Raw genomic sequence first — 18504 nt, 5'->3', positions numbered from 1 at the left:
CTCTCCCTTTCTGACACTGTCTGTCCAGGAGACTTCTGCTCTACTCCTGTTTCCCCCAAGTAGACCTCGGTGTGAAGAACAGAACAGAATATTTGAGCTAGAGGTGCTGGGGGGAGGGGCTCTTAGAACTGGGAATATCAGATCCAGGAAGGACCTAAGAACAGAACTCAGAGCAGGGAATGTCAGAGCTGGGAGAGACCTTAGACCCTAAAGTGTCAGAGCTGGGAGGGACCTAAGAACAGAACTCAGGACAGGGAATGTAAGAGCTGGGAGGGACTGTAGAACAGGGAATGTCAGAGCTGGGAGGGACCTAAGAACAGAACTCAGGACAGGGAATGTCAGAGCTGGGAGAGACCTTAGACCCTAAAGTGTTAGAGCTGGGAGGGACTGTAGAACAGGGAATGTCAGAGCTGGGAGGGACCTAAGAACAGAACTCAGGACAGGGAATGTAAGAGCTGGGAGAGACCTTAGACCCTAAAGTGTCAGAGCTGGGAGGGACCTAAGAACAGAACTCAGAGCAGGGAATGTCAGAGCTGGGAGAGACCTTAGACCCTAAAGTGTCAGAGCTGGGAGGGAACTAAGAACAGAACTCAGGACAGGGAATGTAAGAGCTGGGAGGGACTGTAGAACAGGGAATGTCAGAGCTGGGAGGGACCTAAGAACAGAACTCAGGACAGGGAATGTCAGAACTGGGAGAGACGTTAGACCCTAAAGTGTCAGAGCTGGGAGGGACCTAAGAACAGAACTCAGAGCAGGGAATGTCAGAGCTGGGAGAGACCTTAGACCCTAAAGTATCAGAGCTGGGAGGGACTGTAGAACAGGGAATGTCAGAGCTGGGAGGGACCTAAGAACAGAACTCAGGACAGGGAATGTCAGAGCTGGGAGAGACCTTAGACCCTAAAGTGTCAGAGCTGGGAGGGACTGTAGAACAGGGAATGTCAGAGCTGGGAGGGACCTAAGAACAGAACTCAGGACAGGGAATGTCAGAGCTGGGAGAGACCTTAGACCCCTAAAGTGTCAGAGCTGGGAGGGACCTAAGAACAGAACTCAGAGCAGGGAATGTCAGAGCTGGGAGAGACCTTAGACCCTAAAGTATCAGAGCTGGGAGAGACCTTAGACCCTAAAGTGTCAGAGCTGGGAGGGACTGTAGAACAGGGAATGTCAGAGCTGGGAGGGACCTAAGAACAGAACTCAGGACAGGGAATGTCAGAGCTGGGAGAGACCTTAGACCCTAAAGTATCAGAGCTGGGAGAGACCTTAGACCCTAAAGTGTCAGAGCTGGGAGGGACTGTAGAACAGGGAATGTCAGAGCTGGGAGGGACCTTAGACCCTAAAGTGTCAGAGCTGGGAGGGACTGTAGAACAGGGAATGTCAGAGCTGGGAGGGACCTAAGAACAGAACTCAGGACAGGGAATGTCAGAGCTGGGAGAGACCTTAGACCCTAAAGTATCAGAGCTGGGAGAGACCTTAGACCCTAAAGTGTCAGAGCTGGGAGGGACTGTAGAACAGGGAATGTCAGAGCTGGGAGGGACCTAAGAACAGAACTCAGGACAGGGAATGTCACAGCTGGGAGAGACCTTAGACCCTAAAGTATCAGAGCTGGGAAGGACTGTAGATCAGGGAATGTCAGAGCTGGGAGGGACCTTAGACCCTAAAGTGTCAGAGCTGGGAGGGACCTAAGAACAGAACTCAGGACAGGGAATATCAGAGCTGGGAGAGACCTTAGACCCTAAAGTGTCAGAGCTGGGAGGGACTGTAGAACAGGGAATGTCAGAGCTGGGAGGGACCTATGAACATAAAATCTCCAAAATAGAAATGACTCTGGATCAAAGGGATTGAACAAAGAATGTTTAGTGAAAGCAACCTTGGAATACAAATACATGTACATTCACCGTATGAATCTTCAAATACAAAAGACTGTGGCCCCCCTGAGTGGGAGAGCTGGAAGGCCCTGGGAAAGCTTTTGTGCTCAGGGCCTGGTCTCCAGGAGGCCTGGGTGCAGATCCCAGGACTGACACTCCCTACCTGTGACTAGCCCATCACTGGTGTCTGAGCCTCAGTTTTGTCCTTCCAATCAGAGCATCCATCCTTATCTTACAACTATGCTGTGAGGTCAAAAAACAGAATGTAGGTACTTCTTGCAGCATCAGGGTGGGCTGTTTTTATTACAACAATGACAGGGAGAAGTTCAGAACACACATGGCCGAGCTGGGAGAGATGTTTTGTATCTTCCAGGTCCTTTCCCTCCTTGCCCCCATTTTCATGGATGGGGAAACTGAGATGATGGAGCATGGAAGGCCCGTGAAGCTGGTGAGTGGCCAGCAGCTCTGCCTTTCCTACTCCAAGACTGTCTCTAGGTCGCTCCGGGGCTGGAGGAAGGAGATTGTGGAGGGAGAGGGGAAGTGGAAGTGATGGGGCAGGGGCTTTGGACAGGCCAGAGCCAGGATTCCATCAGGGTGAGGAGCTCACAGTGTTGGAAGCTTCCCCCACCCCCAGGTCAGCATCTCCCTAAGTTTCCAGGCTTAGAGTTTCCTGAGCCCTGCTCTGCTGGGATTGGGGTAATCGTCCCCCTTCTTGAGGTCCCAGAGCTTCAGACCAAAATGTGTCCCAGTGTGAGGTATTTATGCCCTTCTGAGAGGGGAGAGCTCAGGAGGCCGAGCTCTTGGATCTTGGGGGAGGGAGAAAAAAAGAGAGGGGAGGGGAAAGAGAGGGAGAAGGAGAGACAGGCAGACAGAGAGACAGAGAGAAACAAAGACTGAGAGTCAGACAAGGGAAACAAAGACAAAAGAGAGACACAGAGACAGAGAGAGGAAAATGAGAGAGAAGAAAGAGACAAAGAAAAATAGAAATAGGGGAAGAGACAGAAATAAAGAGAAACGGACAAAGACAAAAACAGAGACAGAGAGAAAGAGAGAAACAAAGAAAAAGAGTGTTAGAATGACAGAGAGACGAGGAACAGAGAGAAGAGAGACAGAAACAGAGTAAAACAGAGAAAGAGAGACAGATAGGGGAAGACAGAGACAAAAATAGAAACAAAAACAGAGACAATGAGATAGACAGAGACAGAAAAACAGATAGAAAAACAAAGAAAGAGGCAGGGAAACAGAAGAGAAAGTCAGAGGGAGAGAAACAAAGTAAGACAGAGAGAAACAGAGATAGGGGAAAAGAGAAAGAGACAGAGATAGAAAGAGAGAGTGAGCACTGGGGGGCTCTTTAGCACTGAGCTTACTCAGCTCCTCAGTTTCCTGAGCCAGTTGTTCCACATATAACTCCCTTCTCCCTAATTCTCACCTGTTGGCAAAACTGAGGCCCAGAGGGGAACACCAGCCCCTAGGGGAACTGGCTGTCCCGCCTGTGTCCTTGTGCTGGGAGGGGTGGGGAAAGGCTTCAGCTTTAGGGAAGGAGGCCAGTTTAAGGCCAGCGGCTCAAGGCCAGCCCCCCCCCACCTTTAGCCGAGCTTCAGTGCCAGCTCGGGCAGGAGCCAAGAAGTCGTTGTGCCCGCTCTCCCCGGGCACACAGCTGCTCTTTGTCTCTGAGGCACTTATCTGGCCAGGATCAGGGAGGGGAAACCTGGAGCACAGGCTCCTGGGACTGACTTCCCGGAAAAGGCCTGAGGCTCTCCTTCCACCAGCTGGCCCAGATCCCTAGTACTTCCTGGGAAGGGCCCAGACTGAAGGAGGCCGTCCTTGGAGCTCAGGTGGGCAGATCCGAGGCAGATCCACGTCCCTCTCCTGCCTCCAGGTAGGGAGTTAATCCTGAGGTCCTGGCTCATGGATCATGGCTCATCCTCTACACCCCTTGGCCAACAGGACACAAAGTATGCTATTTTTTTTACATATATGAATGCATATGGTGGAGGGGACTTTGTTCTCTGACATTCCCATTAATGGAAGGATCTTAGTCTAGTGCTTGGTATACAGTAGGCACTTAATAAATGCTTTCTTTATGGAACCCTTAGGCCCTGTAATTCTCAGGTTAAGTCCCAGCATGTCTGGCTCACGACTGAGGGTTTTCATAAATGCCTGGTAAACAGCAGGTGCTTAATAAATATTGAATTCTCAGGTTTTGTGATTCCCAGATTCTGCCAAGTCCACTAGTATTCATACCCTTACTTGCCTCACATGGGCTCAAGTACTGGAGAGACAAAGAAGGGCAAAAGAAACAGTCCTGACACAGAAGAGCAGCCAGCGCGCTTCCAGGGGAAGATACTTGTTAAGGAGAAACAAGATCTAGATGGAGGAGGTGAAAGGGCCAAGAGAGCCAAAAGCATTAGGCCTGGCACACTGGAGGGGCTTAATGTATGCTTATTTGCATTAGGCCTGGCACACTGGAGGGGCTTAATGTATGCTTATTTATTCCCATGCTGAGGCTCTGGGGCAGTTTGTTTGCAGATCTCTCCCCCTCTCTCTCTTCCTCTGTGTCTCTTTCTCTCTCTTCCTGCGTCTCTCTTTGTCTCTCTCTCTCTTCCTCTGTGTTTCTGCCTCTGTCTCTGCATGTCTCTGTCTCCGCACACGTTCCCCAGTGTTCCCTCCCCTTGGTTTTCTTTTCTTTCTCCCCGCTGGGCCATTTGAGGGAAGGAGGGAAAAGTGAAAAAAGCCTTAAAGTGTCGGCAACCCTCTAGTCTCCTCGGGAGCCTCTTTACCCACGATCCCTGGCTCTCTGAAACACCTGTAGGTGGGTGAGGAGAGCCCCGGGATCGAGCCTCGCAGGCTGGAAGGGGGAGGGCGGGAACGGAGACAGAAACGGACAGAGGCCGGATGCGGGCCCAGAGCGGAGCTGGCGTGGCCAAGCCCCGGTGCCCGGGCCCAGGGAGGACTCAGCCCCCCAGCGGGCCCCAAGCTGCGCAGGCCGGCACGAGTCTCTCCTCCTCCTCCTCTCTCTAATCAGACTTTCCCTTTCTCTCCTCCCCCCCTCCCCCTTCACACGCCGCGGGGGTCACAGAGTGTCGGGGCCGCAGAGGCCTTCGGGACGGCCCAGCTCCAGCCCCTCTAAAGAAGGGGTCCGGAGCCCCGGAGGGGGCGTGGCTTGTCCGCGGACGTTCCGCCTCCGAGTGACGTCCCTGGCCGGAGCCCCGGCGCGGTCATTGCGGCTGGGAGACCTCGGTCAGTTTCCCAGGGGATGGGAACCTCCAGCTTCAAGATCTCGCGTGGAAGAGTCAGACTTTCCTGACTCCAAATCGAGGCTCTTTCGACGATCCCAACGTGAAGCTTCGGCCCCCCGTCCCGGCCCCCTCCAATCACCCCTGCTGGGCGCCACCCCCATTCCAAGCTCCTCCTTCCCCGCCGGCCCGGGAGTCTCAGGTCCCTGCCTCGGTTACCCCAAAGGCATCCAAAGATCGGGCGCCTCCACCTCGGCCGGGCGCCCCCAGTAGTGTAGCCCTTTTAAATCCAATCCTGTACTCGACCCTCTCGGCGCTCGACTGGCTGAGTCCACCTGTAAAAAGGGACGGGCTTCGTCCTCCAGTCTCTGAAAGCAACTGCCCCGACTGAACCCGAAGCCTTCCGGATCGGCGCAGGCGCAGAGCCAACTCTGCCAAAAGGAGACAGAGAGGGGTCTGGCAGGATCCTGGTTGGGCGGCCCTGTGGAGCATCGGGGCCAATGAAAAGGCGCGGTGGAGAGGGAGGAACCGGGAAGGCCGTTGCCAAGGACGACCTTAAGGGGCGGGAACTTGTTTGGGCGGAAATGGGGCGGGATCAAGGCCGGATGCAGGAAGTAGCCTGCGGGACGCAGGACGCGGCGGCGGCTGGCGGCTGGTCCCTGGTCCCGGTCCTGGTCTCCCTCCAGCCCTGAGACGCGATGGAGAAGCTGCGGCTCCTGGGCCTGCGCTACCAGGAGTACGTGACCCGCCACCCGGCCGCCACGGCCCAGCTGGAGACGGCGGTGCGGGGCCTCAGTTACCTGCTGGCAGGTACCGCTCTGACCTCTGACCCCGAAGTGGGGTATGTGGCCTCTGGGCCCCCAGCCCCTCTGTGCACAGGGACGGAGGGACAGGAGACGGAGACCCCCCTCCCACTGAGGAGACCCCCCATAGAGACCTCCCTCCTCCCCCCGCCCCGAGAAGCAGGCCCCGGAGAGACAGACCCGCCGACTGACAGACGCTCCAAACGGAGACACGTAGAGGGTCCCCGCCTGAGGGACTCCGCTGAAACAGGCCCGGGCTGAGACCTCCTGATAGTCACACCCCGGAGCCCCCGCTGAGAGACCCCAGACTGAGAGGCAGATGCCCTCAGACCGAAAGGCCCCCAGACAATCTCCCGGACTGAGACCCCTCCCCCAGACTGAGAGAGCCCCCCCAGAGTCTGAGGCGTTCCCTGTCGGACTAAGACAGGATCCTGAGATTGAGGGACAGACCCCCCCAGAGGCAGAGCCCCCGCAGTGAGATTCAGAGCCCCTCAGGAGACTCCTGAGCCTGGAGCCCCTCCATCCCTGACTCCCGCGGGGTGACCTCGGACAAGCCCCTTGGGCCCGCGCGGTCGGGGCTCCCCGCTCACCCCTCCCCCTCTCTTTGCCAGGTCGCTTCGCCGATTCCCACGAGCTGTCAGAACTGGGTGTGTACGCCGGTGCAGAGCGGGGCTGGGGGGGTGTCCTGGAAGAGGGGGTGGGGTGGGGCGCCCCCCGCCCGGCCGTGTGGCCCGTGGGGGCGGGAGGCGGAGGAACAGGTTGGTTTCCACAGCGAGGCCGGGGGAGGCGGGCGAGTCTGCGCTCGCGCTCTGGGCCGAAGGTGAGGAGAGGCTTTCCTCACCCGCTGCCTCTGGCGCTTCCCAGTGTACTCGGCCTCCAACCTGCTGGTGCTCCTGAACGACGGCATCCTGCGCAAGGAGCTGAGGCAGAGCCTGCCCGTGGTAAGGGCCGGGGGGGCCCGCGGGGGGGCCGCGGCCGCCCCGGGCGCCCCTGACGCCCCTCTCGTCCTCGCAGTCGCTGTCCCAGCAGAAGCTGCTGACATGGCTGAGCGTGCTCGAGTGCGTGGAGGTGTTCATGGAGATGGGGGCTGCCAAGGTGTGGGGGGAAATGGGCCGCTGGCTCGTCATCGTCCTCATCCAGCTGGCCAAGTACGTCGGGGGTGGGCGGGGGGGGGGGGCCGGCGAGCCCCGGGGTAGTCCCTCCGTCCGGTTCTCCGGCCGCCCGCCGCTGCCCACCAAGGCTTGTGCCCCCACAGGGCCGTGCTGCGCATCCTGCTGCTGCTCTGGTACAAGGCTGGCCTCCAGACCTCACCCCCCATCGTGCCACTCGATCGGGAAGCGCAGCTGCAGCCCCAAGGTGAGCCTGGGGGGGGCCCCCGGGGCCAAGGGCCGGCCGCATCCTGGACTCCGTCAGCATCTGGGCCCGAGGCAGCCACGAGACGTGGGGCGGACGCTCTCTCCCCCATGGGCAGCTGCACTGCAGCTGGGTCACCATCGCCCGCGGTCTGAGGCCTTGGACTTTGACCGGCTGCGCGCCCGAGCCACGGGCTGTCTGGCTCTGGTCTCGTGACCTGAGGGGGCACGAGTCCCGGGCTGGAGCCCGAAAGCGTCAGGCTCGGGCGGCTCCGGCAGCGACAGCGGGGGAGCTTTTGTGTCCGGGGTGTTGCGTTCCCTCCCTTGCTCCTCGGAGACCCCAAAGGAGCGGTGGGATTTATAGCATTAACCTTTACGGAGCACTTCCCACGGGCCAGGCGCTGTGCTAAGTACTGTACGTTTGTCATCTAGGGGCTCTGGGAGGTAGGTGGGGTTGAGGAAACTGAGGCTCAGAGAGGGGAAGGGACTGGCTTCGGTCACTCCGCTGGGAAGTGTTTGGGCTCCGATCTGAACTTTCCTGACTGCGCAGCCTCTCTCCTCCCCGCTGCTCTCCCGCTGCCCCCTGGTGGAAGGTCTCCGGTGTTTGTGGTTGGCAGAGTTCCCAGGGCAGTGGGACATTATCCCACCTCCCCCAACCTCAGCAGAAGAATATGGGGTCCCTGGCGAGCGGCCCGATGGGTGCCCCCGGGATAATTGGTCAGGCAGTGGCGTGGCTGTCCTGGCATCCTTTGTGTGGCCGCCCGCCGGCTGCAGGACAGTGGCACAGCGGGCCTTGTTGTTCCCTCTTGATCCTCACATGTTTATTAAGGGTCTGCCCAGATCAGGCCTGCCCTGGGGCAGTGCTCAGGGAGCAAAGGTCAGGAGTCCTGTGGGAGGGCTTGTCTGGAGCTTAGAGAAGGGAACCCAGCAGAAAGGGGCTGGAGAAGTAGGAACAGCTGGAAATGCCAGAGACGGCTTGGCTGGGAGGTAACGAGGAGTCCCTTGAATGGAGCCTCCTGCTAGAGGCTCGAGGGGGCACTAACCACCCTGCCCCCTTGGCCTCTTTCCTTCCCCAGGTGATGAGCACAACATGGGCAGCCAGGAGCGGCCCTACGTGGGGAAGCGGTCCAACCGCGTGGTGCGGTCCCTGCAGAGCAGTAAGCAGGGAAGGAGCGGGGTGGGGGGGGGCGGGGAATATGTTACTTGGGCTTCAGTGCCAGGGATCCATGCTCATCACCACCCACCCCAGGTGCCCACTTCCCCCTACCTCACCTGGAAGTCCTCCCTTCTTATGGGTGTGACTCTGCGTTCCAGCGCCATCCTTGCACTCGAGGCACTGGGGAGCCCCTCAGAAGCACGAGGGGCAGCCTCACCACCGAGCGGAGGAGCTGGAAGCCGGCCCCACGCCCCTGGGGTTGCAGGAGACCATCGCTGAGTCGGTGTACATTGCCCGGCCCTTGGTGCACCGTATCTGCCGGAACCCAAGCGGTGCATGGGAGGAGAGGTGGGGGGAGGGGGGTGTGTGCAGAGGAGCAGGAGGGGGGCATAGGGGGGCCACTCTGTTCAGGAAAACCTTGACCCTTTCACTGTCAGTGCTGAGCTTGGGCCTGTGGGGTCAGCGGTCATGGAAGCCTTGGCTCTTCTCTGCCATCCTGGACGTGACCAGGTAAGTGTGTGCGGCGGGGGCGGCGGCTTCCATGGTGGTGGCGCGCTGGGTAGAAATCGGGAAGACCTGAATTCCAGTCCAGCCTCAGAGACTTCCTCTGTCCCCCTTGGCAAGTTATTTCATCTGCCTGCTTCAGTTTCCTCATCTGCAAAATGGGGATAAACGCTTCCCGCTTCCCAGAATTAGTGTGAAGATGAAAGGCGATAACAATTGGCACAGTTCTGGCACACGGTAGCCACTTTCTAGGTGCTTGCTCCTTTCCCTTCCCCCACTCTGTAAGTGCTGGCTGTATTGTAACCTCTGCCACGCCCTCCATGAGTGCTCCCAGTGCTTCTCTGTTCTCAAAGAGGACTGAGACATCAGCAATGATGCCGGGACACAGGAGTGAACTGGATTGGAGGGAGGGCTGGCTGGGCGAGGTCCTGGAGGCTCCTGGAGCCGGAGAGATCAGCAGGGCTGGCGATGGCTCCGGGCAGTGGGAGACCCTGGCCCTTTTAAGCCAAGGCCTAGTTTGACCGAGGCCACACAAGTAGTAATTAATACAACTGCTCTGGCTGTTGGAGGATTTTCCCTCCTTCCAGCCCAAGTCTGCCTCTTTGCAGCTTCTTCCCATTGCTTTTCACTCAGCCTTCGGACCAGGCCGAATGAGCCCCAAGCCCATCTCAGGAGCCCACGTGGGCAGAGCAGGCAGAGCCCCCGGGGTCAAGGCCTTGGGGAATGGGCCATTGCGACCGAGGGGGTCAGTGCAGGACGTGCTGTGGCTGAGGTGGCAAAGGAGATAAAAAGACCTGGGTCAGAATCCCAGCCCGGACACTTCCTGTATCCTGGGCAAGGCTTTCAGTGAGCCCTCTGGGACGCGGGTCCATCATCTCCAAGGTTCCTTCAAGCAAGTTCCTCCTTGTGAATGGGAGTCGTCGAATCCTGGTTCTAGCCCAGGCCCTTAAGATGGTTGGCAATCCTGGGCGAGTCCCTGACCTCTCCTGAGCCTCGGTCTACTCGTTCACCAAGTGGAGTTAATGATACGTGCATTCATCATCTCAGGGCTGTGTCCAGGGTCTCGATTTACTTGGTGCAGGGCCTGCCACACAGTGGGAGCTTAACAAAGGAAGGAAGGGAGGGGTTTGACCCCGAGCATGGGGGCAGCCTTTTTGAATGCGTGGGTGCCCAGCCTCGAGCATTTCGGCCTGACCCTGCCCCCTTGCTTCCACAGTCTAAGTTTGCTGAGTGACAAAAAAGGGCTGACGCGGCGGGAGCGACTGGAGCTCCGGCGACGGACCATCCTGCTGCTCTACTACCTGCTGCGCTCCCCCTTCTACGACCGTTTCTCTGAGTAAGGGATTCCCAGGGTGGCGCGGGGTGGGGCCTGGCCCAGCAGCCTGGCTCTGTGAAGGATGGAGATCGGGAGGTGCACACAACAGTTGTGGAGGAAGGGTCGGGAGGCACCGAGGCAGCCGAGGACTTTGGTTTTTAAGCCCAGTTGGAAAAGAGAAGGGAGGAGGGAAGAGGGGGCCTTGCTGGGTGCACAGAGCTGATGCCCAGCGCAGAGAGAGGTCAGAGCCGCTCCGGCCTCATTTCTCTCGCTTTCTCTGCAAGGACAATGACAGGACAAAATAGGGAGCCGAGGCCTAATGGCAACAAGGAAGGAGCCTCCAGCAGCTCTGATGAAGCAGGTCCTTGCCAGGATGGCCAGAGAGCCCCGCTTGTGGTAGCTGGGCTTGGGGGCAGGTGCTGCAGGCCTGAGGCCATGAGCTGGAATCAAGGACGTTTTAGAGAGACTGGGCAGGGCCAAGCAGATCCAGAGAACGCCACCACCGACCAAACTAGCAAGGAGGGACTCTCTGCTGTCCTTGTGCTCGCATGGAGAGATTGCAAAGTCAGCGTCCATAGGCCCACTAGGTTCCCTTAGAACTGTTTCTTGGCTGCTTTAGAGATGGTGGTTAAGGGGACGGTGTCAGCTCATACTGTGGCCCAGCTGGAAAGGCTCAGGGGGCTTGGTTGCCAAGCCTGGCAATAGCCAGGAGCTGGGAGCGGCAGTTCGCCCTCTGGAGCTGAAAGCATCTCTAGGCTAGGATGCTGAGGAAGCATAAAGGCCAGGTCTCACACTTGGGCTCCAACCCCAGTCTCACAAAGGCAAAATGGCCAGGCAGAGTGTCTGTCTGAAAAAGATTCTGAGGCTTTAGTGGACTGCAGCCTCCGCATGGTCCACAGGCATCCCACAAAGCTCCCGTGGGACCTCACCAGAGATGGCTAACCTCCAGGCACGAGGCAGCCACAGGCTCACTGTGGTCCCACCCGACAACGTAGTCCCCCTGTCCCATCCGGGGAGTCATTCAGGTCTCAGCCTCAAAGCTCAGAGCAGCTGCTCTGGTGAAGGAGTCCATTGCACACAAGGACCAGTCGGGGAGGAGAGAGGCCTTGGGACAACCCACAGCATCCTTGTGTGCCTGGAAGGCCGTCACCAGGAGGAATTGGCCCTGGAGGGGAAGACCAGGAATGATGGGTAGAGAGGTCTTGGTGGAAGAAGCTGCCCCAGCCTGGGATGAGTGCCTGGGAGGCCCTGGAGGTCTTCCAGGAAAGGATGCGCAGCCACTTAGGACTGTTGTAGTGCTGACGTGGGCAAGATGGCAAACTTTCTCCTGAGATTACTACCTTTCCCTCATTTCTTAGTGGCTAAAGCATCAGCGTGTGGCCAGCTCAGGTTCAGTGAGTGTCTTGTAGGGGATGCTGTCCAGGGAACTTGGGCTTTAACAGCACAGTGTTCTGGGAAGTCTCCTGGCCTGGGTTCAGGGCCTTGTTGTGAGCCGGGACATAGCATGGGTGCTTTATTTTTTCGCCCATTTTTAGTTATTACTGTGAGTCTCAGTTTCCTCATCAGTGTAAAAGAAGGATATTACTACTCGTGCTCCCTGCGTCACCGGGTAGCGGGAAGAATACTTTGCACAGCTTGAGTTCCTGTAAGCGTTGCTATTGTCAGTCATTGGTCACACTCCAGTGGGTACACAACTTAGCCTGGAGGGCCCTGCTGAGCCGGAAGGGCTTTTAGCCCCGGCCCAGGTAATTCTTTTAATCAAGAATTAAGCATAGGTTCTTCATGATGCTCTTGGGGCCAACCCATCTACAGTGGGAGGCATTGGCCCCACTGGCTTTGGGGCCTCCCCCGCCCCAGTGATCTTGTCTGTTTTGTACCTACATCTGGGTGTGCATGCTGTGTGCCCAGTAACTTGTAGGCTTTTTGAGGGCCGCAGCTGTTTGTATTTATCCCTGTGCATTCTCACTACCCAGCGCAGTACTTGGCATGTGATAAGTGCTTAGTAAATACTTGTTGGTTGATTACAAATACAAAAGTGAGATAGTTCTTTCAATTTACTGCAGGACACAAATAAATACAAAGTAGATGCAGAGTGATCTGCCAGGTGAGGAGGAGAACACTAATGTTGAAAGGGAATCAGGAAGAGCGTTGGGTAGGAGGCAGCCCTGGAGCTGAGTCTGGAAGGGAGCTAGAAATTTGAACAGTGGAAATGAAGAAGAGAGCGTTTCAGGCAGGAGAGACCCCCTGTGCAAAGGTGTGCGATAGGACATGAACCAGCACGTCAGAGAAACAGTACGTGGACCAATTTGCCTGGAGGGAGAATAATGGGGAAATACAGAAAGGTATGCCAGAACCAGATGGTGAAAGATTTTTCAATGCAAGATAGGAGAATTTAAATTGTATCATAGAGGCAAGAGGGAGCCACTGAGTCTCCAGTCGCAGCATGGTCAGACTTAGGCTTTAAGGATATCAATTGGCAGCTGAGTGGTGGATGCTTGGGAGGGGGCACCAGAGACAATCAGGAAACTGTTAGAAGGGGGCGGTGAGAAAGGCCTGACCCTGGATGCAGAGAGGGGGATGGATGCAAGAGATGCTGTGGCTGATGACAGAGATAGCTGAAAGAGAGGGAAGAGGCAGGAATGACTCAAGTTTAAAACCTACATAATGCCACAGAAACAGGGAATCTAGCGAGGAAAGAATCTAGTGGGGAAAGATAATGAGTTCCATTTTGGACCTGTTGTTTGAGAGCTAGTGGGAGATGCCAGGTAGGTATGTTCAGCAGACAAGTACGAGGGACTCGGGGGGATTGTGGAGCTCTGGGTGTTCTGCATAGAGATGATCGTTGACCCCCTGATGGAGTCTCCAAGTTAGAAAGAAAAGAGGGCCTGAGACGGGTCCCAAACATGAGATGTGTATGATGGTCCACCAAAGGAGAATGAAAAGAAGTCAGATAGGTAGGAGAGCCAGGAAGAACCTTCAGAATCCTTGGTCCACCCCCTCATTTCGCAGAGGTCGCATCAGTAATAAATAGAATTTGAACTCAGACTTCAAATCCAGCACTCATTCTACTGGACCACACTTCCTCCCGAAGTTGGTCAGGAAGGATGAAGACTGAGAAGAGTTCTTTGGTTTTAGTAGTTAAGACATCCTTGGAAACTTTGGAATGAGCATTTTGTGCTGAGCGGCACAAGACTGCACGGGCTTAAGAGGAGTGAGTGGGAGTAAGGAAGTGGAGGTGATGAGCATGGGTGACTTCCTCGATTGGCTGTGAAGAGGAGGAGAGAACGCCTGGCCTGATGGCAGGATCAGAGGAGTGTTTCGCAGATGAGGGAGCTTAGGGCATATGAGAACACAGCCGGGAAGAAGCCACCAGATGGAGGATCAAGGGTTGTTCAGTGGGGAAATGATGAGGGACAGACTCCCATCTGAGGTGGCAGGGGAGGGGATCCCTGAGCCTTCTGTTCAAGGAACAGCCCTGCTAAATTTGGAGGAGCTTGTCACCTGACTGACCACAGAGCACTGAGTTTTTTGGCTACCGTTGCAATGCTCAAAGACCATCTGCCGGTTCATCAAGGGGGTGCCATCTGCAACAGTGGAGGGTACGCCCACACCAAAAATATCTATGGCTCTTTCGAACACTGGAATGGATTGTGATGAACGAAGTTTCACTATTATTGTTGGATCAGAATTAATTAGGCAGAAGAGGAACACAGCAAATTGAGAAGTGGAGGGAAGGATGTAGATGAAGTAGAGAATGCCCAGAGAAAAGCAGCAAGAATGGGCAGGGCCAGGGCCCTGGCAGAATCTGTTAAGAAACTGGGTTTGCCAAGTGTGGAGAAGAGAAGACTCCCAGGAGGGACACCTGAAGGGCCCTCATATGCGGGAGCGAACATGTCTGCTCTGCTGGGCTCCAGAGTGCAGACCCAAGAGCTACTGATGGAAGTGACCAAGAGGCGAATGAAGCTCGATTTCAGGAGATCCGCTATCTCAGAGTGGAGTGGGCTGCTCCTTATTGGAGCACTCCTGTTTGGAGTAGGAATGGCTATGGGGGTTGGGGCTGGGACTTGGAGCCATCAAATTTCTTTCCATCTCCAAAGTTCTGGGATCCTAAGAGCAGAGTCCAAGTGTTAGACTTCTCTGGCTCGTTGGCTGCTGTGGCCATAGTCAATAGGGATTTCCTAAGCACCTACTGTGCTGCGCACTGTGCTATGACAGGTCAGAAAAAAGATAGAGACCCTTAGGCTGGCCTGTGTCTCAAGGTAAGAGTGGAACTCCAGGATGGCTCGTGGGACAGCCAGCCTCCGAGTTTAGGGTTGGCCACCTGCTCTGGTCTTTGCCAGCTTCCTCTCGGCTCCCCAAGCTTAGTGGTGCATTCTTAGAAATGAGCCCCAAGATACAGCGAGAACGCGGTCAATTGGAATCTCAGCCCTGCTGGACCCCTCAGTGGACCTTGGGCTGCCATGCAGCTGCTTCTGGGAGCTGAAGATCATTCTCTCTGTGTGCCCTCCCTCAGAGGGTTTCCTACAGAGGCCCTTCACACACTTGCAAGTATTCTAGTAACCTTACATCCTGGGATCCAGGAGTCCATGGACAATCCTTAATCCCACATTTCCCTCAAAGGACAAGAGTTGTGATGGACCTTAGAACTGCAGGGGGAGAGGCAAGGGGGCCAAAATGGAGCAGAAACAGGCAAGTGGTTGGGGGAAACCTTGGCCCACAGGATTTCGGCTTTGGCTGCTTAGTCCAAGCGCACCAAAGATACCCCCTGGTCCAACCCGCCAAGCATTTATCAATGGCCATTGTACAGGGTTCCGGAGATAGAGACAGCATCAAACATGAAAAAGAGTGCCTGCCTTCAAAGAGCCCATTTTCTACTGAGGAAATACTGAATGTAAAAAGAGAACTGTAACTGTAGGTATATGGAAATACCTATACATGTGCATATATATATACATTAAAAAAAAAAAATATATATATATATATATATATATATATATACACACACATATAGCTGTAGGTATGTGGAAATACCTATACATATGCACATATATATATGTGTGTGTGTGTGTGTGTGTGTGTATATATATATACACACATACAGAAATTATATATATACACATACATACAAAAATATACATATGCACACACATATATAGCTGTAGGTATATGGAAATGCCTATATATATGCATAAATATATAGATAGATATACATATACACATGTGCAGAAAGGCAACTGATGATGGATGCATATGAGGTGCTTTGAGGTGGAAGCGTCAGCAGTTAAGGGGTATCATTCGGCAGAAAAGCTGTGACGGTTTCTAGGAGTTTCTCCATGTGTTAGACCGTTATTGACTGAGTTTTCAGTGGAATGTTATCTGTAACCTTTTACTCTGGCTTTTCTTACCTGTGCAAGGACACGGCCAGTTTGGCTGGGGGGGGGGGGGGCTCGCATCCATGCTTTGTTTTGGTTTTTCCTCCCTTCCAAAAAGGAAGGGCCGGACATGCTAATGGACAGAAAGGGTAGCGCTGAGGCCTGATCACGGGGCGGCCGAGGGGGGCTCTGCAGGGAGAGGTGAAGCCAGAGCCGTGGTCCTGTTTGGTCGGTTCCCCAAAGCCATGTCGTGTCTCACAGATAGGGGCCTCGCATTTTCTCCCACAATCCCCTGCAGCCCCTTCCCTTACTGTCTTTCCAACCAGGGACAGGATCCTCTTCCTGCTGCGGCTGCTGGCCGATTACGTTCCCGGTGTTGGTCTGGTCATCCGTAAGTACCAGGACAGTGGGTGGGCAAGGCAAAGGCTACAGACAGCGGGGTAAGGGGGCCAGAGGCCTCCAGGAAGCCCCAGAGTAGGTGGATCCTTGTGTTGGGAGAGAGCCAGGGTCACAGACCAGGCCCAGGTCTGGAGCCAGAACTGGCCAGTTTGGAGTGGGGCGGCTGTGGCAGGCAGGGGAAGGAGCCTGGGATGATGTCAGCACCCTCCAGTCCTTGATCTTCCTCTTTTCCTCTCCCCTTTCAGGGCCACTGATGGACTACTTGCCTGCATGGCAGAAAATTTACTTCTACAATTGGGGCTGATGGGCAATCCAGGGCTGAGGAGGAGGATTGCTGAGAGGGTGGGGATGTGGGGGGCAGGATCTGATGCAGGATCAGGCAGTCCAGCCCTTTGGCCCTTCAGCTCCTCTGTCCTTTTAATAAAACTGGCCCCCCGGTGATGCTCCTAAGCGTGTCCCCTCTGTGCCCCCCAGTGGGGAGCCCTGGAACCCACATCCAGCCAGCCTTCTGGGGAGCTGGAGCCTCTAAAGTCACTGCGGCTCCATAACGACCACCAGTTCTACTCAGCACACCCCCTGGGCCTGCTCTTCTGCACTGCAGTGCCGCCTCTTAATGAACCTCCTGGGAAGGAAGCTCCATCATGGGCAGTCATCTCTGTTAAAAAACAGGAAGCTTCTAATTCCTGGGAAGTAGAAGTGGTCACTTTCCAGCCTCAGGACCAGCTACCTCTGGTCAGGGTTTGCCACTGAAGGTAAAAAGGGAGAACCTTGGTAGAGCTGGGATGTGGTCGGAGGGAATCCTTAGGGCTTTCCCCTCGTCCAGGTCTTTAATCTTTCCTCCCCTACTCAGAAATAAGATTTCACTTTCATCATGAACACTTGGACTAAAATTGCTGATTGTTGTCGGTGGCTCGGATGGAAGTGTAGATGGGAAGCTTACCTCATTTTGCAGATGACAGAACTGGGAAGAATAGCTAACCTGCTTGCCAGCCAGGATGTCCAGTGCCTTAGAAGCTTGCGTGAACCCTAAGATAACCTTTAACGAGATTAAGGAGTTCTGACAATTGAGTCAGTGGCACTGATACGCCTAAGTAGACAGCAGCTCACCTCAGAGATCATGTAGTAAGCTTTTGGAGTCATGAGCCTGGAGTGGGAAGAGAGGCCATCTGGGCCCACGGGAGGGCTTCCATTCTCCCAGGGCACTACACTGATTAGGGGAAATCTCCCCTGGCCGGAGCGGCTGAGCCAAGGGCAAAGAGAGGGGATCCCTTCGGGTTATATCTCCTGTGTTGACACTGGTGGGGAAAACAGAAGGGTTTCCAGCAAAGATGGTGTGTTCGACCTTTGCCTTGGAGTTTGGCTTAGAAAGGGAAGAGACTGGGATGTGTGGAGATTCTTGGAGGTCTGTAAGGTGGTCCAAACATGAGCTGTGGGGCCTGATTCCCCCCCTCCCCCCTAGCAATGGTGTGTGAGATGTGAGTATAAGGGCATCGCTGCACGATATGGAGATCAGATGGACAAGATCGAGCCCCTGATTGGATTTGGGGAAGTAGAGCCTGTCTTTGAGGCTGTAAAGCCTGGAGATTACAGGTTAGACCTCCCTCCATGGAAACAGAAGGAGCTGAGGGGTTAGTGTTCTGTCTGGAGTGTGATTGCAGATGTCTCTGGGTTTCTCAGGATATGCATAACGGGCAGGTAAGAGCAGTTGCTGAAATCTTTAAAGCTGAGAGTTTAGTGAGAAAGAGGCCCAAGATAGCCCTATGGGGCTGAAGGAGACCCAAGATCTCCTTGATGTTGAAGCTAGACTGAAGAGTGCTCAGATGTACAGAGCCAGGAGAGAGCTTCAGGAAGTGAGCAGAGCGCCTGGGAAGGCAGCAGTAGGTGACCCAGAAAGGCCTAGAGATCTTGGGTAGCTTCAAGGAGCAGTTCTAGTATCTGGAGGCAATCATCAAAGGGTTGGGGAATAAGTGGGTGCAAAGGTGCAAGAGACTCTTAGATTCTAGGATTAAATTATACTCTCAAGAAACCTGGCTATGAAAGGGAGGAGAGAAGTCACCCAGGATTTGTTCAGTACCGAGTCTTCTGCTAAGGAAAAAAGGGGCTGATCAGTGAGACAGGCCCTAGAGGAGCGGGGAAAGGATCTCGTTGAAGGAACAAAGCAATGGGACCTTGACTAGGCCTGGAATGCCCTGTGAAGAGTAGCCAGAATGGGGGTGGAACACGAGGGCTTTCTCCGACTTCTTGGCCGGGTCCCACAGTGTTAGGTATAGGGGAAATGTTTTGTTCAGGTAAGTTCCAGAGAGGCGGCAGGGTACAGCTGGTCCTGCCCACTTGGATCTCTTCTCCGTGTGATAGGGGAAGTCAGAAATAACTGAGCAAATGTGAGCTTTTGAGTATATCGATATATTAAACAACGTGCTGATTGCATAACAAATCGGGATCAGGCCTTGACCCCAAATGAGGGAGACATTTATTTGCATTAAAAGAAAACAAGCTAAAAATCAG

The 18504-nt window shown here is 55.0% G+C and overlaps 1 protein-coding gene and 1 long non-coding RNA gene across 5 annotated transcripts; one reads left to right on the top strand and one right to left on the bottom strand.

The window, feature by feature from the left end:
• Window positions 1–454: 454 nt before the first annotated feature.
• On the bottom strand, window positions 455–1560 carry LOC141545922 (uncharacterized). 2 transcript variants are annotated; one of them, XR_012483180.1, is made up of 5 exons: window positions 1467–1560; window positions 1257–1433; window positions 1113–1223; window positions 623–1000; window positions 455–499 (listed from the first exon to the last, which is right to left on the bottom strand). It is a non-coding gene; the product is annotated as an uncharacterized LOC141545922 (long non-coding RNA). The 2 variants fall into 2 exon arrangements; XR_012483179.1 differs by having other exon boundaries at window positions 1257–1560.
• A 1796-nt stretch (window positions 1561–3356) lies between these two features.
• Window positions 3357–16438, top strand: PEX16 (peroxisomal biogenesis factor 16). 3 transcript variants are annotated; one of them, XM_074275141.1, is made up of 13 exons: window positions 3390–3817; window positions 4063–4242; window positions 4942–5908; window positions 6513–6548; window positions 6766–6842; window positions 6916–7049; window positions 7157–7257; window positions 8330–8410; window positions 8568–8720; window positions 8847–8919; window positions 10130–10249; window positions 15927–15991; window positions 16245–16438. In XM_074275141.1, the coding sequence occupies exons 3-13, from the start codon at window positions 5797–5799 to the stop codon at window positions 16301–16303; spliced, it is 1011 nt and encodes a 336-aa protein (XP_074131242.1). In that variant the 5' UTR covers window positions 3390–3817; window positions 4063–4242; window positions 4942–5796; the 3' UTR covers window positions 16304–16438. The 3 variants fall into 3 exon arrangements, with proteins under 3 accessions (XP_074131244.1, XP_074131242.1, XP_074131243.1); XM_074275142.1 differs by lacking the exon at window positions 4063–4242; XM_074275143.1 differs by lacking the exon at window positions 10130–10249 and having other exon boundaries at window positions 3357–5908.
• Window positions 16439–18504: the final 2066 nt, after the last annotated feature.

This window comes from Sminthopsis crassicaudata, chromosome 6 (genome assembly GCF_048593235.1).
Source record: "Sminthopsis crassicaudata isolate SCR6 chromosome 6, ASM4859323v1, whole genome shotgun sequence".
Classification (NCBI taxonomy): Eukaryota; Metazoa; Chordata; class Mammalia; order Dasyuromorphia; family Dasyuridae; genus Sminthopsis; species Sminthopsis crassicaudata.
Note: the sequence above shows the minus strand (reverse complement) of the source record. Positions and strands in the feature narration are given on the sequence as shown.

Bases quoted from the DNA above. Each gene is read 5' to 3' on its own strand.
- PEX16 (XM_074275142.1), top strand. From the start codon at position 5,797: ATGGAGAAGCTGCGGCTCCTGGGCCTGCGCTACCAGGAGTACGTGACC. The intron at 8,920-10,129 runs GTAAGTGTGTGC...TTGCTTCCACAG, and splicing joins GCCATCCTGGACGTGACCAG to TCTAAGTTTGCTGAGTGACA. The intron at 10,250-15,926 runs GTAAGGGATTCC...CTTTCCAACCAG, and splicing joins TTCTACGACCGTTTCTCTGA to GGACAGGATCCTCTTCCTGC.